Source organism: Equus quagga, chromosome 20 (genome assembly GCF_021613505.1).
Source record: "Equus quagga isolate Etosha38 chromosome 20, UCLA_HA_Equagga_1.0, whole genome shotgun sequence".
In the NCBI taxonomy this organism is placed as follows: Eukaryota; Metazoa; Chordata; class Mammalia; order Perissodactyla; family Equidae; genus Equus; species Equus quagga.
In genome coordinates, this window is record NC_060286.1 from 2,221,210 (window position 1) to 2,247,642 (window position 26,433).

At 42.7% G+C, this 26,433-nt stretch overlaps 1 protein-coding gene across 2 annotated transcripts in view; it reads right to left on the bottom strand.

Moving 5' to 3' along the window:
• GCH1 (GTP cyclohydrolase 1) overlaps positions 1–19,330 on the bottom strand; it is a 59,093-nt gene extending 39,763 nt beyond the window's left edge. The window contains exon 1 of one of the 2 annotated variants that reach the window (XM_046647667.1): positions 18,750–19,330. In XM_046647667.1, the coding sequence (XP_046503623.1) occupies positions 18,750–19,086 (337 nt within the window). In that variant the 5' untranslated portion in view covers positions 19,087–19,330. The remainder of the gene's footprint in view (positions 1–18,749) is intronic. The other variant, XM_046647666.1, reaches the window with a different exon arrangement.
• Between the last annotated feature and the right edge of the window lie 7,103 nt (positions 19,331–26,433).

Genomic DNA, 26,433 nt, shown 5'->3' on the forward strand with positions numbered 1-26,433 from the left:
TGAAACTTTAAAGTTTCACAAGGTAAAATTAAATAAGAAAATTTATTAAATATCTAGGTCATTTTCAAATACAAACAAATACTGAAACATCATTAATAAATATGTCTAAGTTTATCTACTTTTGGCTTATGACAGAGAAACTAAAAGCTATTTAGGTCTATTAGTAAACATATCTTATGTTTTACTGAAAGACTGCGCTATGAAGTAACATGTTTCTACAAAGTATAAAAAGTACTTATAAATTTGCTAAGCCACAGAATGCTAATGTAAAAAGACAGTTTATAATTGCTTACTTCTTAGTTTTCAATAAAAATTAAGGTCTGTAAGGGTTAAAAATTCTGATTAATATATGTAATTAGAACTAATAAGAGTTAATAAAAAAATCTTTGTATTTAAGGTAAATAAAATGCACGTTTTCAGTAAAAGAGGCATAAAGACTAGAGATAGTTTCGTTTGTTTTGTTAATTAAAAATAAACTTGTCCTAAAGTACCAGGAAAGGAAAAAGGAAGTCAGTCATGGGATGAATTCTAAATGTAAAAAAAAGCAAGTGACAGGAAGTTTGTGGAAGTAAAACCCAGAGGGAAAAAAAGGGTTTCGTACATGGTAAAGGTGACTAAGATTAAAATAAATTCGATTAAATTAATGAGTTTCAATATCAAAAGTAAGTTAACAAAATGTTAAAGTTTGGGGCTGGCCCCGTGGCCGAGTGGTTAAGTTCACGTGCTCTGCTGCAGGCGGCCCAGTGTTTTGTTGGTTCGAATCCTGGGCACGGACACGGCACTGCTCATCAAACCACGCTGAGGCAGCATCCCACATGCCACAACTAGAAGGACCCACAACAAAGAATATACAACTATGTACCAGGGAGCTTTGGGGAGAAAAAGGAAAAAATAAAATCTTTAAAAAAAAAATGTTAAAGTTTGGCTTTCTCCCTCTCTTAAAAGGGTAACCTTCTTAAACTTTTGGTCTACTTTTGACAAAGAGATTATAAAAGGTTTTTTTCTTGACCTTTGAGTGAGTATATCTAAAAGAAAAAGAAATCTATGTTTTGTTAAAATAATTTCCTGTGCTCACAGAGGCTGAGGTCCATACTGGGGTTTTCTTTTTTTAGACTGTTTTACTCTCTCTGCTTGCCCTTGACATTTTCTGTTGTCACCTTGATTAAACGGATGCCTAAACATTATTTCCTATTTGGCCAAGTGTTTTAAAACCTTTTGATATTTTTGACAAATTTCCCTAAGGTTCAAACACTAAGTAAAGTCTTTCTTTTGGGGGGTTTCCAATGGGGCCCTAAGGCTTCTAAAAATAATTTGTTCTTTCTATCAAGAGGAAGATATTAAACTGATTAGACTTGTTTGGTGTGTTAAATTACATGGAAAATATTATCAAATAAATGATGATAAACCTTCTTAAGTTATATTGTGTGGGTAAATGTTATTAATATAAGCGGTTCTTGATACCGATTTCATATCTTAAAGTGCTCCAGATATCTGTAGGAAACTCCAAAAATTAACAATAGGGCCTAATACCAGTTCTACACAGTCACTGGAGACAGCCTTTAGGGTGTTCAACAACCGGGATGAGGCAGAAGAGAATAGGATGCTAAAAAGATGCAAAGACAAGGGGCCTGCTTGCAGCGGCCCTCCAGTCTGCTCAAGGTAACCTGAGGGAGAGGAAGAGAATGCCACGGGTGCGTGAGCCCAGCCTCCATCATGGGATCAAAGGCCACTAATGAAGTTGGGACCTAATCAGTGTGCATACCGCAAGCAGGAACGGCACTGGCAGCAGAACTGTCCAAACCATCCCGGAGAGGGAAGGGATTGGACGAGACCAAGCCATGGCAACTTCTCTCGACTACCTAGCAGTGGGAGGATAGCAGGGTGAATTTTTGCTCAATACTGGAGTTACATTCTATTGTTGAATACCCAAAAAAGGAACCCTTTCAAAAGAAAAAAGTGATATAAAAGGAGTATCAAGTAGAGGAGAGACCCAGAGGTTTCTGGAGCCCCTGACCTGTGAAACAGGATCAAAAACGTTAAGACATTCTTTTCTCTATGTGCCAGAGTGCCCTGTTCCTCTCCTCAGGAGGGACATATTAAAAAAGAAATAGGGTACTCAAGGGGCTGGCCCCGTGGCCGAGTGGTTAAGTTCGCGCGCTCCGCTGCAGGCAGCCCAGTGTTTCGTTGGTTCGAATCCTGGGCGCGGACATGGCACTGCTCATCAGGCCACGCTGAGGCAGCGTCCCACATGCCACAACTAGAAGGACCCACAACGAAGAATATACAACTATGTACCAGGGGGCTTTGGGGAGAAACAGGAAAAAATAAAATCTTTAAAAAAAAAAAAAAAAAAAGAAATAGGGTACTCAAAAACTGGGAACAAGGTAAATAGAAATCGAAGTTCCCAGAGATCGCGAGTCGAGCTCATGGCCTTATTACAAGACATGCTGGCACCTGAAAAGAAAAAAAATTCTCCAAAACATTCTGAGCTAAGTCAACTTGGAGGTCTGAGCACAAGGACAGGTGGGCTAGGCAGCCAGTGCCATACCTGTAAAGGCAGAATTAAAACAAGGGGACCACTGGCCTGGAGTAAAACAATACCCCCTAAAGCCAGAAGCCGTAAAAGGAGTCCTTCCTGTAATGAACAAACTTTTAGAATAAGGACTGATCGGACCTTGTAGATCCCCATGTAACACCGCCATTTTATCCCTTAGAAAACCAGGACCAGGGGAATACAATTTGTCTAAGACCTTAGGGCCGTCAACGAAGTACTCCAAGACATACATCCTGTAACACCTAATCCCTACACCCTGCTGGCTAATCTTCCTGGGGAGAGCACGTTTTATACAGTACTAGATTTAAAGGATGCTTTATTTTGCATCCCATTGGACCCTAAGTCCTAGGAGGCTTTTGCCTTTGAATGGGAGGACCCAGACTCCCACCAGAAACAGTACTGCTAGACTGTTTTACCCCAAGGATTTAAAAATTCCTCTGCAATTTTTGGAGAAATCCTGGGCCGAGATTTAAGGGAATTAAAATGAAAACAGAGGACTGTGATAGTATGTGAATGACATCCTAACAGCCAGCCCTGCTACGGAAATCCGATGAAAACACTGTAACCATGTTCAACTTCTTAGCTAGTAAGGGATACCAAGTACCTAAGGGAAAAGCACAGATATCTAAAGAGACTGTCAAGTATTGGGGGCAGTGTGGACTCCCTCAAGAGGGAGGCTCTCGCTCCACCAAGAACATGTAGGGAGCTAAGAGGATTCTTGGGGATGACTGGCTTCTGCCACTTACACATCCTTAATTTTGGACTGATTGCTAAGGCTCTCTAAAACAAATTACAGGGGCCAGAAACAGACCCCTTTGAATGGGACAAGTTGTGTGACCAAGCTTTTAATAAGCTTAAAAACTTTAAAACTTATTAAGGGAGGCACCCGCACTGGCCTTACCAGATATGAATAAATCATTTGACCAATATATTCATGAAAGACAGGAATAGCTCTAGGAGTATTAACCCAAATGTTGGGACTCTTAAAAAGAGTGGCAGCCTGTTTCTCAAAACAACTAAACATCGTGGTGAAAGGATGGCCCCCATGCTTGAGACCTGTAGCTGCCACTTGCCTATTAATCAAGGATGCAGAAAAACTGACTATGGGCCAACCTATGACAATGTGGACAATTTAGGGTATCCCCTGTCAGACCCTAAGCCCAGTTACCCTATTCCCTGATTCCAATGGGCCTAATGGTGGCAGGGATAATTGCCCTAATTGGGTCACTGGTGGCATTAATGGGAGGTGCCACTGTAATACGGTCCCTATCAAAGAAGTCCCTGCCACAGTGGCCTGCCACAGTGACCATGGTGGCTAGCAAATCAGGTTTAAGACTTTAAGATATTGCAAAAACCCATTAACTCTTTAGACCTTCTGGCAAACCAGGACAGAGTCTGTGCCTTAACAAATACATCTCGCTGGAATAAAGTCAAACAAGCCCTCCCAGCCTAACTTGGTTCCTCCCACTCTTGGGCCCCTTGGTAGCTATCCTCCCCTCCTTTTACTCTTTGGACCCTGCATACTTAATTGTTTAGTACATTTTGCAACTAAATTCATTGAGGCTATAAAATTACAGATGGTTGTCACACAGGGATACCAACAGCTCCGAACTATGCCTGGTGACCCACAAACCTATCTTAGACTAGTTAGGGGAAAATTATGCTCCTCTGCTAACCCCTAAAATAACACCCATGCTCAAGAGGAAGTAGTTACAGAAAACAGACTTTTGCCCATGCCCCTCAAGGATGAGGATCAGGATAAAACTAGAGGAGGGATTTTGTCACCAGTACCTGCCCGAGTTGCTTAAAGACGTACGTAGGCTTAAAGGGTTGCTTGCTGCTTGGTTGCTTAAAGAGCTGCGTAACAAGTGCCATCAGCAGTCAACAGTTCCTCAAAGTTGTTTTTCAGGAGAATGAACAGCCACCCACTGGCTTGAACTGTCTCAGACCAGTCCAAACCACACTGCAGCAACGACGCCTGGGCAGAAGAATGAGAAAATGTACAGAAAAAAATCTTCACCTCATTGTAACTCTACAAGCACCATCCCAGGAGGAGCTAAAGTCCTGTCAACATAACACACGATGTACGCGGAGGCATGTGTCTGAACTGCACGTGTCAGCCCATGCCCATCTCTACATGGAATGACAAGGCTTCCCTCTTGCATATTCATCTCCTACCCCAAGTAAAAGGCACCCACTCCCGGTGCTCAGGGAGCCATAGCTTTGTGAGATTCTTCCCTATGGTCTCCACTGTAGTTGCTGCATGCTGTAAATAAAATTTGTGCTCTGTGTGACGACTACTTCTAGTGTAGTCTGGTTTAACTAGCCAAGGAAAGGACTCATTTTGGTACAGTGACAGTTTTTCAAGACAGATAACTACACACTAAACTAAAATACCAAACTGCTCCTCATGAGGAGATGGAAAGTAAGAAAAAAGCGCAGGCAAGACACTGGAACAAAACGACCCTCACAGTTATTGTGAGGAAAGACAAGAGAAAATCAGTCAAGTGTTTTCAGAGAAAGAGACGTACTCGATTTCATGAAGTCATGTTGGTACTAATGGATGTGAGCAGGACAAGCTCCGAGGCCAGGCACCAGTTAAGAAGCTCCTGCACTTCAGGTGAGAGATGACTAAGAGAACAAGGGAAGAGAAGACTGAGTCCAGAGACACTCAGGAAGTCCGAGAGTCAGGACGTGGAGCATGGGGAACCACAGGGACTGATGAGAAGGAAGAATCACACATAAAATGAATGACCAGATTAGAAAGACTAGACCAAGTGGCAATGTGTGTTCCGATAAAGTCCATTAGAAGGGCTGACTGGCCGAAACGGACTTTAAAACCATCAGAGGCGCCTGCCTGGTGGCGCAGTGCTTAAGTGCACATGTTCCGCTTTGGCAGCCCAGGGTTCGCCAGTTCGGATCCAGGTGTGAACATGGTACCACTTGTCAAGCCATGCTGTAGCAGGCGTCCCACATGTAAAGTAGAGGAAGATGGGCACGGATGTTAGCTCAGGGCCAGTCTTCTCAGCAAAAAGAGGAGGATTGGCAGCAGATGTTAGCTCAGAGCTAATCTTCCTCAAAAAACAAACAAAAAAACCCATCAGAGAAAGGAGCCCTATGGTCTTCCATGCTGATCTTTAAAAGTCTAAAATAAACCTAATTACTCTGAAAGCTTCATTTAATTTTAACTCTATGGTAAAGACAACTATGAATATCACTGTATTCTTTTTATTCCAAAACAATTGGACCATAATCTTCTCTAAACCAGCACAGACTATTTCTGTTAAAAAAAAGGTAATAGTCAAAATGAATTTCTTTCTAGGTTCAGCTCAAAAGCTTCCTGCTCCATAGTCATCTGTGGTTTCAAGTCTCTCCAGCAGAAGTACCCATCTTCCTTCTGACCCTACAGACTCCCATTTACTCCTCTCCCCAGGAACTCATGTCTGGCCCCTGCTAGCACAGACCACTGGCTCCTGGAGGGCCCGTGCCAGGCCAGCTGTTTCCGCCTCCCCTGTAACAGCTAGCACAGGGTCCTTCAGAGGGCTGCTGTTTGACAAACAAACATACACACACAGGTAATGTATCTTCAATTCTAAGAATTTCTTAAAATAAGGAAATAAAAATATAATACTTATAAACTTAAGAATATACAGCATCCTACAGAATGAGTTACTGGCTCAAAAAAGGTCCAAATGGGTCTTTTCTAATTTTAAAATGATGTTCTTAACATGAACCTTGAAGACATTATGCTAAGTGAAATAAGTCAGACATGAAGGACAAACATTGTATGATTCTACGCATGTGAGGTACCTAGAATACTCAAATGCATACACAAAGCAGAACAGGATTACCAAGGGCTGCGAGGAAAGGCGACTAGAGAGCTATTGGTTAATGAGTAGAATTTCAGTTTGGGAAGATGAAAAAGTTCTGGAGATAGATAGTGATGATGGTTGCACAACAATGTGAATGTACTTAACGCCACTGAACTAAACACTTAAAAATGGTTAAAATTGTAAATTTTATGTTATGTATATTTTACCACAGTAAGAAGGAAACAAACAAACAAAAATATATGGATGTATATAACATTCAAGGGTATGCACTTCAACACAGGTACAAATATACAGTAGGGAATACAATGTGGATATGTTAAGTACAGATGGAACATAATTATGTTGTATGATGCTTGCCTAATTGTTCAAAAAGGAGTTGAGATAAATTTTTATCTCTGAAATTTATATACCATTGTAATTGTAGATAAAACTACTTTAAATGAAACATTAAGAATTTAACTGCATTTAACAAATATAAGCCCTAAAAACAAATACTTAAAACAGAACTGAAAAGTTTCCAAACAGTAAAACCATCAAAACAGACTCATATTTATAAATTATAAATGACTACAATATAATTAAATGTGCTTTAGACAAAATATATACAATTTTGGTTTTCAAATGCCTCACTCAAGGATTAAGTGGGAAGGGGGCTGCCCCCATGGCCAATGGTTGAAGTTCCATGTGCCCTGCGTTGGCAGCCTGGATTTGTGGGCTCAGATCCCAGGCACAGAACTGCTCCACTCATCAACCACGCTGTGGCAGCGTCCCACATACAAAAATAGAGGAAGACTGGCACAGACGTTAGCTCAGGGCTAATCTTCCTCAGCAAAGGAGGAGGAGGAGGAGGAGGAGGAAGAAGCAGGAGAAGGGAAAAAGAAGGAAGAAGAAAAAGAAGGTTAAGTGGGGGAAACTTTGTTATTAATCCACCTTACAATTGAATGCAATTTAGCTAAAACTTTTGCAATCAGTCATGATATTCATTAAATATCTTTAAATCAGGATATTAAGAAATGCCTCAAAACTAAAACTACTTAGCTTTCTCTTTGCTAGAATTCAGGAAGAAAAGCAGAATTCTTATAAATAATGATTCTCAAATATTAAATGGATCTTCATGTGAAATTGTAACATAGGCACTTAAAACCTGAGGGGGCATGATGTCGATCAGAACATGAGTGTGGTAGTCACACACGCCTGGATTCTGCTCCGTGGCCTCTGGCAAGTGACTTAATCTGAGCCTCCTCAGTTTTCACCTCTTTGAAATGAGTATGACCTCCAACTTGACAGGAGGACCATATGAGGTCACGTGTGCCTGACCTGGCCTCCCCTCCCAGGGTTTTGGTTCCTACGCTCCTCTCTTCCACACCTAAGGCTTTCATCCGCCAGCACCCAGCGCCCAGCACTTTGCTGCACTGATACACACCAAAGGGAAATTCACTTGATCCTGCCAGTCAGGAAAAAATACTTCAAAAAATTTCTTCTTTTCTATAATTTATCAAATTACTTCCTTCTGACTACATTAAGCTATTGAAACTACTAACATCACCCTCAAATCAAATCTCAGGACTCACTGCTAACACGAACAAATATCTATAGCACTTCATGTAAGTCAGACATTTCTCTTAGCACTTTATGTGTTAACTCATTGACTCCTCGCAATACCCCTGTCAGATGGATGGGGACTATTAACAGCCCCATTTTACAGATGAGGCGATTGGGGTACAGCTGGTAAATAACAGGATTTGAAGCTAGGCAATCTGGCTCGACTCTATGTCTCATGACCTCGTCCTTTTGTTCCTTGTTCTTTTTAAAACTGTTTTCTGCCAACACTTGTACTCTCAGATGTCCTGGCTCTGAGGCCTCCCTGTAGGGCTGTCTCTGCTGGTTCTTGTCTCACTCTTCTCGCTATCTGAATGTAGTCATCTCCTAAAGTTTAGGGTACCCATCTCCTCCTCTGACTCCCCTCTGAGGAGCTCAGGTACTCTCCTAGCCTTATTCCAATAATTCACAAATTTAAATCTTGAGCCTTAAACTATCATGCCATCTCTTGGCCTGTTTAAGTCACTCCCTTTTCTTTTGTATAAATGCAAATTCTAACCACCTTCATCTCAAAATCTGGTTGCTTTTAGTGAACAACAAAAACACTCTAGAATTTAGTGGTGTACAACTATTTTATTATGTTCCTGGATTCTGTGGGTCAGGAATTCAGACAGGGCACAGAGGAGATGACTGGTCTGTACTCCACAATGTCTGGGGCCCCAGTGGAGACAACTAGTCAGCTGGGGGCTAGAAGCACCTGGAAGAGTCTTTACTCACATGTCTAGTGTTTGATGCTACCCATTGGGTGGGACCACAGCTAGAGCCGTCAGCCAGAACACCCACTTGTGGCCTCCCCATGTAGCACGACTTCCTCACAACATGGCAGCCTCAGAGTAAGTGGACTTTTTACATGGTGTCTCAGGGCTCAAAAGTGTCCCACATTCTTAAAACACTCTCCACTGAATCCAATCCCACATTTCTTCCTCACCATAAAGGAAGGAATATATTAAGCATCAAGCGCCATTTGCATACCTTCTTAATTCTTATAAAAGCCCAGGCAAAGCAGGTATTACTGTTACCAGGCCAAAGCGGGTCCTCCCTTGGTGAGTTGAAAACAAAGTCTTCACCAGAAGCAGTTGTCACACAAAGCATTTTATTTGCAGCATGCAGCAAACAAGCGACCACAGGGAATAATTTCACAAAGCCGTGGCTCCTCGAGCAAGCGGTGGAGCACGAACATTCAAAAGGGAAGAAGTTGTGTCATTACACATAGAGGCAAATATAAGCTCGCCCAGGGGTAGTTTTAAATCATGCTTTCACATGCATCGCATGTTATGCTAATAAGACTTGAGTTCCTGCTGGGATGGAGATTTTAGCATTAAAATTAAGCAAAGGTTACTCTTGTACTCTTTTTCCGTCCATCCACACAGGAGTCACTCTTGCGGTGTGGTTTGGACCAGCTTAACCTGGTATAAGCCAGTCGGTGGCTCTTCATCCTCCTACAAAACAACTCTGAGCAACTGTTAAATGCTATTGAAACTTCCTTTGAGCAACTCCAGGCAGTTAGCTGGTGACGTTACCACCTTTGACAAAAAGGGAAAGATGACAACTGAGTTCAGCGACATGCCAGTAATTATACAGATAGTTAAGCAACATCTGTTTGAGTGTATGACACTCAAACTCAGGCTCTTTCTATATGTATTAAAGATCACAATGAAGATCAAGGCTGCAAACATGTACATCTATTTTTCCCTGATTTCAGGGTAAAGGTTTTCAGTAACCAGATTTTTCTCGTTAGCTAGCCATTAGGAAAAGTTGTATTTCTTTTACTCCTAGAGTTGAAACAACTTTGTCACAATATTTTAAATTTATCTATTTGAAAATGCATGCACATACTGCAAAATCATAACCTGAAAATAGAGTGAGAAGTCTTGCTTCTGCTCCTGTTTGCCATCTTCCCAGTTCAAAGCCCTGATTAACACGGAACTGCTTGTATATCCTCCAATTCTTAACACCAATACAAACAACATTTTGTTGTCTCCCCCTGCCCACCTTTTCCTACCAAATATAACTCCTCTGCGTCATTTAGCCATTCTAAGGGACTAGACATTTAGAGTTCTTCCATACAAGGCTGCAGTGACTAACCTCGAGCACACATGATTTCGTATATGCAAGTATCTATGTAAGATCAACTCCCAGAGGCAGGGTTTTCAAGTAAGATATATACATTTGTATTCGATAGATCTTGCCAATTTATCCTCCATAAGGACAGTTACACTCTCAGCAGTAATATTTGTTTCCCTATAACTTCAATAACATAATACAGTATCAAATTTCTAGACTTGTGCCAATCTAACAAGGAAAAAATGTCTTAGGTTAGTCTGTGTGAATTTCTCGAGCATGAAGTTATGAAAATTAATAAAGGGAAACCTCATTTAAAATGGAGTCAGAAGGCCTGAAGGCAGAGCTCCCAGGGAGTATCACTGGAGGTCAATTATAGGAAAGATAGTCAATTATAGACCCCAACAGAAAGAAGTCAATAGGAAAGAAGTGGCAGTTACAGGAAGAAATGTATATTGCGTCCCAAACAGAAATCTTCCACCCCAGCAATTGAGCCAATGAGAAATCATCACCACCCTGAACTCTTGCTTTTCTCCAGTGCACTTTTGTTCCAAACAACCTCTCCCAATTTCCTCCTTTCTCCCTATAAAATATTGTTCCTCTCCTTTGACTGTTGGACTTGCCTATGGCTTTTGTCACAGCATGTGGGTCCCAAATTCAATTCTATGTTTTCTCCCAAATAAACTCATTTTGCTGGTAAAATAAACTCGCTGTTTTATTTTTAAGATCAAGATCAAGCATCTTTCCAAGTGCTTAAGAGTCATCCGTTTCCTTTCCTGTGAACTGTCTGTTGATGTGTCTTGCCAATTTTTCAACTGTGTTTTTGCCCTTTCTCTCACGTTAATTTCTAGCATCTCTTTTTTTTCTTTTTTTAAAGATTTTATTTTTTCCTTTTTCTCCCCAAAGCCCCCCGGTACATAGTTGTATATTCTTCGTTGTGGGTCCTTCTAGTTGTGGCATGGGGGACGCTGCCTCAGCGTGGTTTGATGAGCAGTGCCACGTCCACACCCAGGATTCAAACCAACGAAACATTGGGCCGCCTGCAGCAGAGCGCGCGAACTTAACCACTCGGCCACGGCGCCAGCCCCATCTAGCATCTCTTTTTAAATTAGTGTGTCTATATTACTGTTGTCTACAACATAAGTTGTAATTATTTCTTCCCAGTTTGTCATTTGACTTTGTGTTGGTATCTGGTTGGTATATGAAAATTCTTGGTTTTTATGTAATTAAAGTTACAATTATTTTCTTTTATGGCTTCTAGATTGAGTCATAATTAGGGAGATCTCCACTGCAAAATTAAAGAAATGTATTACAGAAATTAACAACCTTATATCTTTAAGCTTTAAATAGTTTTGAACTTACTGAAAAGCTGCAAAGATAGCCTAAAGAGTTCCTGTATACTTCTTTATAGAAGAACTCAAGCTAATAAATTCAGAAGGAATTAAAGAACCAAACATCACTATTTGGCAACTTAAATAAAACTGGATCTAGGCAATCACCAATGACTGCTAAAACCTGCAGATGAACGGCTGGTAGGGAACTTTGTAACCGACAAATGGGCTGATAACACCTCAAGCTGATCGATGTTACCATCACAAAAAAAAGACACACCTGGATATTTAGCTGCTTCCTCCCGGAAGCATGTGCCACCGCCTATGAAGTATTCTTGACTAAATCTATTTTGTTAGGGGGCGTGAGGGGGAGAGGCAAGCCTCGAAATTTAACTAACTGCTAGTGCGTAAGCAATACAGGAGCAGAGGAACATGTTAAACTACATTATGAGAAAATGATGAGCAAAGTCCAGAATGTGGGAAATTCTATAGGACAAATGACCCTGTTTCTTCAACAAATTGTTAGGGGGAGAAAAGGAATAGCAAACTAGGGCCGGCCCAGTGGCACACTGGTTAAGTTTGGCGTGCTCTGCTTCAGCGGCCTGGGGTTCACAGGTTTGGATCCGGGTCATGGACCTACACACCTCTCACCAAGCCATGCTGTAGCAGCGACCTACACACAAAACAGAGGAAGACTAGCACAGATGTTAGCACAGCGACAATCCTCCTCAAGCAAAAAGAGGAAGATTAACAGGTGTTAGCTCCAGGCCAATCTTCCTCACCAAAAAAAAAAAGGAACAGCAAACTAACAAATTAAAAGAAACTTAAAGACATTTATCAAATATATTGTGTGAATCTTGTTTGAATACTTATTCAACAAACCAATTGGTAAAGAGATACCAACCTCTGAGAAAATAAGAAAGATGTAAACACTGGTTAGATATTTGATATTCAGGAATTACTGTTAATTTCAGGTGTGATGATTTTTTTAAATCTTTATATTTTAGAGATATAGTGAAGTATTTATGAATGGAATAATTCAGTGGGGAAAGTGTGTGAGGCAGGAAGGATGCAGCACGATAGATCTGTTTACGTTAACTTGAGGCTGTGTGACAGGCACACAGAAGCTTGTTATACTATCCTAATTTTGCATACATTTGAACATTTCTTCGATAGTTTAAAAATTGATCACAATCCTGACAGGTTTTCTAGAGATTCTTCCTCATGAGAATTTTGATGTGCCAGGGAAACAGGCCAGTCGCTTCAGATGATACCTTGGAATTATATGCTGGCTGGATATAGAGGGAGCTGTCTCACCAGACAGGTGAGTTTCACAGGTGCAGGTCCTATGACGGATACAAGGGCATCTAAAGGATGTCCTCTGGCTAGAAGTGTTCAGGAGATCAAGTAGGAATAACTTGCGTGGCTTTTTCTTAAAGCTAAATGCCCTACGTTTTTCTTTAGTGTATGAAACCATCAGCATTTATTGAGCTCCTACACACAGAGCACTGAGGCAGGAGAAAGACAAGAGTTAAGAAGGGTCCTTGTCTGTAAGAAATTAACTCAGACATTCACCAAGTTACGCACGTGTGCTGGGTGGGCACTTTGCTAGGGATATGAAGATGAATACAGATTCTCCAAAAAGGGTCTAAAAAACTGCCACTGGTTATAATAGGACAAAATTCTATGGAGCGAATGTCCTCTCCACCTTAAGCATAACAATCTACCTCTCTTCAGATACTCTTTGATAAACCCAATCCAAATTCTCCCCCAATCTAATTGCCATAAACTCAATACAGAATGTATAACTGTATGGAACATATTTATTTGCATAACCTGGAATTAAGAATTGTGCATATAATCCAGGATTCATAATCTAGGATTCTCCAAAGATTAGACAGTTGCCCTCTCCTGGCAAATTTTAATACTGCAGTCTGACTCAGTTTGATTTAGTTAAACTTAGTCCAAACACAGAAGTATACTGCAAATGAGTCAGTAGGGGAATGCCCAAGCATGGAAGAATTTCTGGAGCTGGACAAGGAAAACAGTAGAGAAAATACAAAAAGCATAGGAGAATGGGAGGGAACTCAAATAAGTCAGTAAAATATTATGATTAAAATTAAACAGAATGTCAGAGATAACGATGATTCTGATTTCCTATCATTCTCCCAAAGCAGCTACTTTCAAGGTATGATCTTGGGCAAGTTCTCTTTGTACCTCAGTTTCCTTTTCTATAAAAACTGGATAGTATTACCTACCCCATAGGGTACTGTGAAGATCAAATGAAGCAATGTATGTCAAGAACTCAGAAGAGTGCTCAGCACAGGGTAAGGAATCGGCGGTGTTTGTTCTTCAGACATCGGCTCCAGCATCTGCAGTCCCCATCTCCCAGCACAGATCAAGTTCCTTTGCTAAATGCTTCCACTGAGCTGTGTCCTTTTTATAACTAAATTTCTCAACCTATGATCATACACTCATTCGTGTGATTCTGAGGAATATATGTTTTTATCTGCTGGATTGTAAGCTCCATGAGGGCAGGAACCAGATCTGGTTTTGCTTATCCTGTGTTCCCAGCATTCAGTGCAGTGCCTAGCACTCAGTGAATTTGTTGAATGAAATGGTAATATCAATTCTTATCAATAATATATCAGTCTTATCATTAATATATCAATTATATAGCAATAATATATCAATTCTTATCAATAATATATCAGTCTTATCAATAATAATATTTAACACTGGTATAGGCTGAATTGTGTTCACTCCCCAAAAAGATATGTTGAAGTCCTAGACCCCAGCGCCTCACAATGCGACCTTATTTGGAAATAGTCATTGCTGATGTAATCAGCTCAGTTAAGATGAGGCAGACCGGATTAAAGCAGACTCTTAATCCTATGCGACTGGTGCCTTCTAAGAGGGAAATCTGGATACTGACAAAGGCAGAGATCAGTGTAAGGCAGCTGCGAGCTAAGGAACACCAAGGACGGCCGGCCACCACCAGAAGCCGGGAGAGGGAAGGAAGGGCCCCCACAGCTTCAGAGGAATATGGTTCTACCAACACCTTGGTTTTGGACTTCTACCTCCAGAACTGGGAGACAATAGATTTCTACTGTTTACACAGCCAGGTTCTGGCACTTTGTTACGGCAGCCTAATGAAACTAATCCAAACACCAATTCAATGGCTGTGTTTGGTAATTCAAAGTGATATGTAGTGACTTTTCCTCCTATGCCTCAAAAATTGTTTATAGATAATACATCTTTAAAAGAAACTATTAGGACTAGCCTTTCTCCTCCATTCTCAATAACTTCTTAATAGCTTTAATCAACTTTGACTATTCCCAAATTCCAGTCATATAACACTTCACAGCCTTGTTATATCTTCTTTATTCACAGTACTCTTTCTGGCAATAATCAGAACTAAGTCCTACCCAAGCATTCACTAACAAAATAAAATTAAAACAAAAATTGTTAGTGAATCAAGATTTTTTTTTTAAAGATTGGCACCTGAGCTAACAACTGTTGCCAATCTTCTTTTTTTTTTTCTGCTTTTTTTTTTTCTCCCCAAATCCCCCAAGTACATAGTTGTATATTTCAGTTGTGGGTCCTTCTAGTTGTGCCATGTGGGACACTGCCTGAACGCGGCCGACTGAGCGGTGCCATGTCCGCGCCCAGGATCCGAACCAGTGAAACCCTCAGCTGCCGAAGTGGAGCATGTGAACTGAACCACTCGGCCACGAGGCCAGCCCGTGAATCAAGATTTAAATGACCTACAAACATCCAAAATGGCACCTCTCCAGGATGAATTAACTTTTCTATAAAATACTTTAAAACTCGGGACATAAACTCCACTTTCACCCACAATATGGAAGGAAATAGTAAATAATTTGACTCTTTGTCCCTTCAAACCTTGGAAATTGTCACAATTCTTAGTTCACCATAGCAGTCTGACTTGGTAAATCAAAGAGGCTTGCAATTCAAAGAGTAAAAGAAAACTGTTGTGAGTGCTAGCACATTTCAGTGTGAAGTGGTTAAGAGATTCTTTTGCATAAATAAATATCTAATTGCCTTGTATTATCTTTAGAAAATAGATACCACCTTGCAGTGAAAATGGTTGAGGCAAGGACATCCCTCCTCAAGCCTGTAGGAAGACAGTCAAGGAGTCCATGTTGTCTCTTCATGCTGCGCTACATACAAGCTCACAGGCTTCCCAACATCTGGGACACTGTCAACGTGATTTAAGAAATGGTTGGCAGCCTGGATAAAACGAGCTAAACCTACTTTAACTAGAAATTTGACAGAAGAGTCAAGACTCACGTATTCCCATAAACTCATAAAAAGATCCATTGATGGGCCAAGTTATACACATTTAACCTTTGGTAGACAACACCATCTAAGAGGTTGTTCCCATTTACACCCAGGAGAGGACAGGGAACGGGAAGGGTCAGACGCAGGGACATGAAGACCACGGATCTGAGGGAACGGCAGACCCTCCAATTTAATTAAGGTCCTGAATAAAAGAAGAATGGAAATGCAAGAAAGTCTCCGTGTGTAGAAAGGAGACCTCATTGAAGTAAAATGTTGAATATGTAAGAAAACCAGGATGTGGTTAAACAGAAAAGAGACAGCAATAGATAAAGATAAGCGGGTCTAAGGATCACCCTGTGAAGCCAGATTCAAAGGCTCGCCAGTTCCTAGGAGAGGTGACAGCGTCTCTTCCAGTCCTCCCTCCTGGCCTACAAGCTACAGCGCAGGGGTGAACAGTAACCAGCAGACTTGCACAATCCTGACACAGCCCCATCACAGGTGACCACTGATGCCCTATAGTGAGGTACGCTTTGGAAAGCAGGGAAAAGGAGCAGCAGGCAAGGCTCAGAGACGGAAGCTGCAGTGCAGGGAGAATTGAGAAATTCCCCCAAACACCAGAGGTTAGCATCAATCCACTCAGGAGGAACTGAAAAAATAATAATCAATATAAGTAAGTCCCTAAGCACGATCCTCTAGACAGAGGCTTTCAAACGTTTGACCACAACTCACAGTAAAAAATAAATTTTACATCTGGAGCCTGTACACACCAAAAAAATCATACCTGTAAAACCCACACAGAAGTTCCTCAGAGGCTTTACCGTTACTACATGTAGCTGACTGATCTTCTCCATCTACTCCACTATTTTTTTGTGCTGGGGGCCCAACTATTAGGTCATGACTCACAGTTTAAAACACTTAGTAGATAAAATACACTGATTTCTCTCTTTAAGCAGCAATATAAGGAAGTAGCTAAGAGTTCTGCATTCAGGCTGCCTGCGTTCAAACACCAGCATTACCACTTGTAAGCAGTCAACCGCTCTGCCTCAGTTTCTTTGTCACAGGGAAAGAGAATAGTGTTTACCTCAAAACTGAGGATTAACCAAGACCATCCACATAAAGCACTTAGAGCATAAACAGTATTCAAAAATGGCTATTAATGTTTAAATGGCCTGTGGACTTTTTATTATGGTAAAATATACACAAATTCATCATTTTAACCGTTTTAAAGTGTACAATTCAGTGGCATTTAGTACACTCACAATCTTGTGCAACCATCACCACGGTCTAGTTCCAGAACATTTTCATCACCCCAAAAGGAAATCCCTCACCCACTGAGCCGTCATTTCCCATTCCACCTCCGCTCCACACGCTGGCAATCCCTAACCTGCTGTCTGTCTCTAGGCCTGTGGACTCTTTAAACAATAAATTGACACTTGACTAGAACAGCTTTGCAGTCATTAGTCCTACGGCTCCTGAGACAAACGTCTGCTAACCATTTGTTAAGCAAATCTCGTGAGCCACTTTAGGTAATTCTGTGACCTGTCTTGGGTCAGAAATCCCTTTCTCTCCCGTGAATTCCATTAGTGCAAGACTCCCAAAGCTGACCAGTGCTGTGGAGACCACTTTCTGTGTCCTCAAGAAGCAGAATGAGCAAGGCCCTACGAAGACGTTTCCTTGTTACATTGTGGAATGTCACCAAATGACAGAATACTCACCAAATGAAGAACGTTGATTCTACTGTCTTTCATTTGAAATCCTGCTTTTGAGGCCCCAAACTTTTACCATCAAGGGGTAAAAAGTGAACTTGGACACAGAACTAGAGGTCCGTTTCTTGGTTTTAGGATGTCGCATCATTTCCTTTTTGGGCCCCATCCCTCTCACACACTCATTACCCACCCTTCCTTTGGCGTGTGGAAGACTGGGTGAAAATAACTTTGTTCTTCCCCAGGTCTACTCAGGGAGTAACAGATATTCTATCAGAGAAATAACAGGGGCAGGGAGGTTAGCTTGGGAAGCAGCACTGTTATTCTTTGAGAAATGGTGATAGCAAAAGGCTTCTTACGCCGAAGAAATAAATGTCACCAAGAGACACAGACATGAACTGGAAAACAACGTCCTTGGTCCTAGCTGTGGAAGTCAGAAGGTTTTCTTTCTCTCTCTCTTTTCTTAAACATCAACGTGCGCACCCAGCCAAGTCCTCAGCCATTTTCCACTCCCCTTCCACCCCCGCCCCACAGACCCTCCCCTGCCTCTGGGGGAAAGCCTGACTTGTCTCCTGCGCCAACTGCACTGGACCAGCCCGGCTTATCCCGGATGCGGCGCGGGGGTGGGGGACGAGCGAGAGAGGGACTCAGCTCCAGGCTCCAAGAGCCCAGCGAACCTCCCCGATTCCCAAGGGGTCACTTTACTGCGTTGGGGTTTCCTGCAGTCGGGGAGAGTAGGGGGAGAAGGCTCCAAGCAGCAAACTAAACCTAAAAACATCACACCCCAAACTCCAGAGAAAGCCGGTGCCCAGAACTGTGCCAGATTCTAAAAAAGCCCTGAGCTGGAGTGAACTTGATGTGGACAAAAGAGAATTACAACTCTCGGAAGACCCAGGTCCCCCAGCAAGCCAGACAGTGCGGGTCCCCGAGTTTGGGCGAAGGATCACCCGGGGAGCTTGAAGCACACGAAACCAAGGCTTCACTCCAGACCTGCCAAAAAATTGAGACGTCGGGGGAAGGGACGACCTAGGAAGCCGCCCCTTCCACCAGCGCCCAGGTGACCCTCACCACGGGCACAGCGCGCGGCCCGGGCCGCTCCGATGACAGCGGCTGCAGGCGGGGCCCGCGGGGAGCTCAGCGACCGCGGCGCCAACACGACGCGCGGGGAGGGGCCGCGCGCGGGAAGCGGGGTGGAGACGCCGCGGCCTCCCGGGGCACCCGAAACGCGCCCGCTCAGGGCCTCGCCTTGGCGGGGCCGGCGGGGCCGGAAGGTGACAGCGCTCCGCTCCCTCTGCCAAGAGTGAGGCAACTCCGGGAACTTCCCGCGGCCCCCGCCCGCGCCGCGTCGCCGGGGCGCACTGACCTGAGATGGTCTCCTGGTAGCCCTTGGTGAAGAACTGCATGGCCGTGGCCGCCCTCCAGGGCGTCTTGAGCAGCCCCTGCCGCTGGGGGTCCTCGCCCAGCGAGCGCAGGATGGACGAGTAGGCGGCCGCCAGGTTGGGCAGGTTCAGCTCGTTGTCCTCCTCGCTGCGGGGCCGCTCGCCCTTCCAGCCGTCCGCCGGCTGGGCGCTCCTGGTCTCCGGCCGCGGCTGCTTCTCGGCCGGCCGGCTCGGCCCGGGCCGCGGCTCCCCCTCCGGGAACCCATTGCTGCACCTGGCGCCCCGCGGCTTGGCGGGCGCCCGCACCGGGCCCTTCTCCATCGGCCCGCCGCTGCCGCTCGGGAGGGATCTGGGGCGCTTCAGGGGCTGCAAGGAAGTTCGTCGGCGGCCGCAGGCAAGAGGCTGTAGCCGGAGCCACCCGACCACGGCAGGCGACTCGGCAGAGACCCTCCCGGCCAGGGACCGCCAGGGCTGGAACGCGCCGCGGCGCCCGCTTTTTATAGGCAGGCGGCTCAGCCGGCGCCGGGGGCGCTCCCATTGGCCGGAGCCGCTCGCGTCACGCGTCCGCCCCGCCCCCTCGCCCCGCCCTCCCCGGGGCGCCCAGGAGGGAGCCGGGCTGCGGCGGAGAGCGGCAGGCTCGGCTGGGCGCTCGAGAGTGGCGGCCGGCCCGGCTGGTGCCGCGGACCCGGCTCGAGGCCCTTCCTGCGCCACGGGAGGAGTGCGCTGGACCTCTGGGTTGTTGCGGGATGAATGGAATCCGGAGGGAGGCACGGTCTGGGCGCCCGGGCAGCCGTCTTCTCTTGGCGCAAAGAGGGCGCTGCATCAGCCGTGCTCCGGTTCCCTCGTCCTGTGAAAGATGAGCAAACAGGTGGCCTCGCCGGGGAGAGAGGGTTAAGCCGGTGGAAAGGCAACCACCTCTTATGCTTTTAAGGCAAGAGAATTATATGCCTTGGAACGCTTGCTTCGTTAGTTAAAAATATGGCCAGCGCACCTGCCACGTAGAGAATACCCCAGCCGCTGTCAGGGCGAGTGTTACTCCAAGCGGCCCTATGTGAATCCCTCTATCTAAGGGGGTGGTATTTGTGGTGGCCAGAACTTTGACCCTGGAGAAATTGATTGACAAGCGAAGAAAAGTTAGAGCTTTCATTAAAAACCCATGTGCGTTTTGTGGAAACGCAATTGTGAAAATTTGGTGCTCAATCGTTTTAGAGTGACGTGCTAAGCTCCTTTCCCCAGGCTTTGGTACAAATTGTGAAATGTTATTGATCGACTGGACTCAACCAGCGACATCTGCTCTGACTTTATGTGTGTGTGTGTGTGTGTGTGTGTGTGAGGAAGACTGGCCCTGAGCCTACATCTGTTGCCAAGCCTCCTCTTTTTCCTTGAGGAAGATTGTTGCTGAGCTAACAGCGTATGTGTCAGTCTTCCTCTATTTTATGTGGGACGCCACCACAGCGTGGCCTGATGAGCAGTCCTAGGTCCAGGGCTGGATCTGAACCTGAGAACCCTGGGCCGCCAAAGCTGAGCAAGTGAACTTAACCATTAGACATGGGCAGGCCCCTTGACTGTTTTCTTTAAGATTAAAAAATGGACTTTTTTCCTCACTTGAGGAATTGTTATATCATAATGCCAAAGGTGAGTTTTAAAACATGTATCAAATTAATACCTTATAATTTTCTCTAGAGAGTTTCTAATGCTTGTTTTCTGACATATAAACAAGTTTTAGTAGGCTTGGGGTCAGACAAACCAGGAGGGAAGCCCCTGGAATGAATCTATACTAGTAAAACAGCTCAGTCATTTTAATTAGTGATTAGTGTTTATTGGATGTCTGCTCCAGGTGTAGCCCGGTTCTAAACATTCAGGAAAGAAATGTGGAAATTGCCTGGCGTCCTAGGCACCCTTAGTCTAAATTAGAAGGAATATTCATGTCAATCTTTTTTTTTTTAAAGATTTTATTTTTTTCCTTTTTCTCCCCAAAGCCCCCTGGTACATAGTTGTATATTCTTCGTTGTGGGTCCTTCTGGTTGTGGCATGTGGGATGCTGCCTCAGTGTGGTTTGATGAGCAGTACCATGTCCACGCCCAGGATTCGAACCAACGAAACACTGGGCCACCTGCAGCAGAGTGCGCGAACTTAACCACTCGGCCACGGGGCCAGCCCCTCATGTCAATCTTTTTTTAAAAGATAGTTATTGAGTTTCTCTGTACATTAAATACCAAATTACATAAATCATAGAAATATAAACATCCCTTGGAAAGCTTCTTTGTTACTCTCCTAATATTTATTGATTTATTGTCTTTAAGGGTTTTTTTTTTCCCATCGGCAAGGTCCTGCAACATTTTTTCCCTCTAACTGCACTGCTCACTGTTTGCTGATACTTCCTGGTCCGAATTATCCACTGGGTCTCAAACTGTTTCAAGCACAGTTGGAGGCAACATTAAAGGGTGGCCTTTTGTTTAACAAATGAAAACAAAGATACCAAGTGAGGTACTTTAAAAACAGAGGGACTCAATGGAAATGGTTTCAGTAAGATTTTTTTAGTGGCAATATTCTGCCTTTCTTTAAAAACATTTATAAACATTAACAAAAATCATATTCCCTAAAGACCATTTCTAATGAAATTGTTACCCTAAAAATTAACATTTTCTTATGAGCACTGCCAGTGAGGCATCAGAACTTTTGTTGTCAGTTACCAGTACAAAGTCTCTGGATTTGTTCTGTGATCTATTTACTTGTAAAGTGGAGGCAATGCCTTTCAGCCAATTGCCCAAAGGTAATACAAGAAAGCTTTAAAATTGCCAACGTTATATAAACAGTAATGTATGTAGTTGGCAAAGGTGGTTATAAGTAGAAATGGGAGAAAAAGGAGGAATAAGCTAAAAAAGGAGGGCTATGTCCCACAGAATTTATTAGCATAAAATGGTTCAACAGTAAAACTATGAGCACTCCCAGCCAGGAATTGTAACAGCATCCATGTTTCTAACCCAGTAAGGGACCCATTTTCACCTTGGACCCAAACTGAGAATTACTTTCTACCAAGAAGCCAAGGAATTATTTTTTTTTAATTCTCCTGTTTCTAGGGCAGTAACAGAACTGAGAGGCAGATGAGTGAGATACATAGCATCAAAAACTGAACACTACGGGGCTACAGAAATATGCAGTCACTTATCAAGGGTAACAGGTAAACTAACATTAAGCATTTGGCAATGGTAATTGGAAAAAAGCAAATTGCCTTAAGTGTACTTAATGAAGGTTGCTCAAACTTTGGAGGAGATTCTGGATCAAGGTGGAAAGTTACATGAGAGAAGTGTCCTTATCCCACTCCTAACTTCCAGAAGCATGACAGTGGAGTCGCTGAAATCCTGAGATATCTCAGTAAATCCCCCAAATATGGGGAAAAGCAAACTGAATGGAGCTTTGACCTTTCTTCTCTTCTGACTGGAGAGCAATGGACCAACTCCTGGAGAGAAATGGGAGAAGATGAACGCTGAGCTGATTCTCTGCGAGGAAAGGGAGAGAAATGGGAGAAGATGAATGCTGAGCTGATTCTCTGAGATGAAAGGGAGAGAAATGGGAGAAGATGAATGCTGAGCTGATTCTCTGAGATGAAAGGGAAGGCTTGAGGGCTCCACACTGTGTTGAGGAAACTATCCAAAGCCCAAAGCTACCTCACAAGGGAAGGATAGACAGACCCCAAATAGTCACATGTTCATGGTAAAGGATCTTTAATACCATCTCAGAAGAACAAGCAGATGCTAAAAAGAGGGGTATTGATAGAGAGTATAAACTACCAGAGCTTAGCATTGTCCCAAACTTCACAGTCCTTCACGGGAGAAGGGATGTACCACAAACTCCTCAAGCTATAAACTGTAGCAGCGTCAAGAAAACAAAGGGCTTCCGCTCTAACGGGAAACACAAAGAAATCACCCTCAGTAGTCTCAGGCATGGTCAGGAGGCAGAGAAACAGCACGACAACTGCAAGCATAAACAGCCAAACAAAAGAAAACGAAACACAGTATGTGGAAGACATAAAGACAAAGAACGCAACTGAGAAGAAAATAAAATTCGTGGAACAGAAGAAAGTTCCTCACAGATGTTATGCTACAGAACAAATTAATAAAAACATGAATTCGTTGAGACAAAAACCAAGATAATAAAATAATAGAATTGAAAAAAAGTAGTTGCATATCTAAGGAACTTAAGGACCATCATTGTTATGGAATTAATTAGAAAGAATCATGGACAAAATAGACACCATTGAAAATGTAATTACTGACCTGAAGAATGGCACGAGAATGAGTGCAGAATAAAAGATGGGGATGGAAGTTACTAGAGAAGACAAAGATGATCTGGCATAAGAATATCTAGGGCTCCTGAGGTAGAGAACTCAACAAATGAGAGAATGTGGTCAAAGATGTAATGTAAGCATGCTTGTCTGCCAGGTATAAAGCTCTTATATTTATGTCCAATTGATTTTCAACAAGGGTGCCCGGACAATTCAATGGGATAAAGAGAAGTCTTCTCAACAGATGAGAGTGGGACAACTGAACATCTACATGCAAAAGAAAGAAGTTGGATCTCTATTTCATACCATGCACAAAAATTAACGCAAAATAGATCAAAGACCTAAATGTAAGAGAAAAGTTATAAGCCTCTTAGAAGAAAACATAGGCATAAATCTTCCTGGCTTTGAACTAAGCAATTAGATTTCTTAGAAATAACACCAAAAATGGGAGCAATGACAACAAAAAAAGATAAACTAGACCTCATCCAAATTAAAAATTTTTGAGTTTCAAAGGACGCTATCAAGAAAGGGAAAAGACAGCCCAGAGAATGGAAGAAAATATTTGCAAATCATATATCTGGTATGGGATGAGAATCTAGAATATATAAAGTACTCTTATGACCCAATAATAAAAAGACCCCTAACCTAATTTAAAAATGGGCAAAGGACTTAAATAGTCATTTCTCCAAAGAAGATATACACATGGCCAATAAGCACATGAAAAGATGCTCAACATCATTAATCATCAGGGAAATGCAAGTCAGGGTATGAGTGAACACTACCACACACCCACTAGAATGGCTATATTCAAAAAAATAGATAATAACAGGTGTTTCTGAGGATGTGAAAACAATTGAAATCCTCATACACTGCTATAGGAATATGAAATAGTGCAGCTGCCTTAGAAAATAGTCTGGCAGTTCCTTAAAAGGTTAACCATAGAGTTCCCACATGACCCAGCAATTCTACAGCAGGTATAAACCCAAGAGTAATGAAAACGCATGTCCACACAAAAACTTGAACATGAATGTTCACAGCACCGTTATTCATCATAGCCAAAAAGTGGAAACAAGCGAAATGTCCATCAACTGATGACTGGATAAATAGGCATGATATATACGTATACTGGAATATTATTCAACCATAAAAATGAAATACTGATGTATCCTATAACATGGATGAACCTTGAAAACATTATACTAAGTGAAACAAGTCAGATGTAAAAGTCCACATATTGTATGATTCTGTTATATGAAATGTCCAGAACAAGCAAATGCATAGAGACAGAAAGTAGATTAGTGACTACCAGGGCCTGGGGGCAATGGGAAATAGGGAGTGACCACTAATAAGTATGGGGTTTCTTTTCGGGATGTTGAAAATTTTCTGGAATTAGATAGTGGTGATGGTTGTACAACTTTGTGAATATACTAAAAACTATTGAACTGTACAATTTAACAGGATGAGTTTTACGGCGTATAAATTCTCTCTCAATAAAGAATATTTCTCTTAAAAATTAAAAATATAGTTTGCAAAATATATGTAGAGTTTCCTAGAACAGTATGTTCTAGAAAAATTTGAGGCAGAATGCTTAACCCCAAGTTAGATAAACTTCAAGGATAAAGACAGCTTCAAGGATAGAGTTTTGCAAGCATCCGGGCACAAAACAAAACAATGAATTGCCTAAAAGGGGTTAGAAGTAAAGACATAGCCTCCAATTTTTTCATAGCAACATTCATTGCCAAAAAAACAAATTTTTGGAAGGAGATAACTTTATAGCTTTAAGGAAAGTAAGTTATTGGGGCCAGCCAATTTATTGGGGCGCAGCAGTTACGTTTGCACGTTCCACTTCAGCAGCCGGAGGTTCGCCAGTTCGGATCCCAGGTGCAGACATGGCACCGCTTGTCAAGCCATGCTGTGGCAAGAGTCCCACATGTACAATAGAAGATGGGCACAGATGTTAGCTCAGGGCCAGTCTTCCTCAGCAAAAAGAGGAGGATTGGCAGCAGATGTTAGTTCAGAGCTAATCTTCCTCAAAAAAATTTTTAAAAATTTAAAAATTTAAAAAAAGAAAATACGTTATACTCACTCAAGTAAGCATTCAAGTTTAAGGGTACACTGTTTCAAACATGTATGAACTCAGAAAACATACCTCCTTTCAGTCCTTTTTAAGAAAACCACTTGACGTGAGATCCTGCTAATTAAGACATAATCAAAATATCTCAGGAATGAAGATGCTGTAGTAAACATCTAAATATAAAGCCAATTTTGAATATTTAAATGTAAAAACAATACTAAGTATAAAGCCAATACTAAATAACTTTAAGAATCATTGTTACAAAGCAGTACATGAACAGTATTAACCTAGGCAGTATAAGAAGCATAATACAATTCACCAAAACCAAGAATTAGGGAAAGGGAGATGGGCACAGTTTTCATCTTTCATAAAAGGGAGTCAGTAATATTATTTAAACTGAAACATAGCAGTTAAAAAAAAATCAAACAACGACTCAAACCTCTTCATGGTTTTTGTAATTTCTTTTTTTAACTTTAGTGGAATTGTTAAAGAAATATCATTGGTAGGACCGGCCTGGTGGTGTAGTGGTTAAGTGTGTGCTCTCTGCTTCAGCAGCCCAGGGTTCACCGGTTCGGATCCCGGGTGTGGACCTACACACTGCTCGTCAAGCCATGCTGTGGCAGCATCCCACATATAACATAGAGGAAGACTGGCACAGATGTTAGCTCAGGGCCAATCTTCCTCATCAAAAAAAAAAGAATTATCACTGGTGATGAAAAAACAAATATTTCTTGTGATGGTTAATTTTATGTGTCAACTTGACTGGGCTAAGTGATGCCTAGATAGGTGGTAAAACGTTATTTCTGGGTGCATCTCTGAAGGTGTTTCTGGAATAGACTAGCATTTGAATTGGTGAAGTGAGTAAAGAAAATTGCCCTCCCCAATGCAGGTGGGCATCACCCAATCCATTAAGGCCGGAAGAGAACAAGAAGCTGGAGGAAGGGCACGTTCCCTCTCTCTGCTTAAGCTGAGACATCCTTCTTCGTCTGCCTTCTGACGTCGCACATCCAGGTCTTGGTTCTTGAGCTTTCTGACTCAAATCAGGACTTCATGCCATCAGCCTCTCCCACTTTTCCACCCACACTCGCTCCCACTTCCCAGGTCTTTGGACTCAGGCTGAATTACACCATCGGCGTTCATGGTCCTCTAGCTGGCACATGGCCAATGGTGGAACTTCTCAGCCTCTGTGGGCCTGTGATCCAATTCCTATAATAAATTTCCTCTTATATGTCTATCTCTAGATGTCTTCTTGGTTCTGTCTCTCTGGAGAACCCTAACACAGTTTTGTTCAAAATCAATTCCTTCAGAT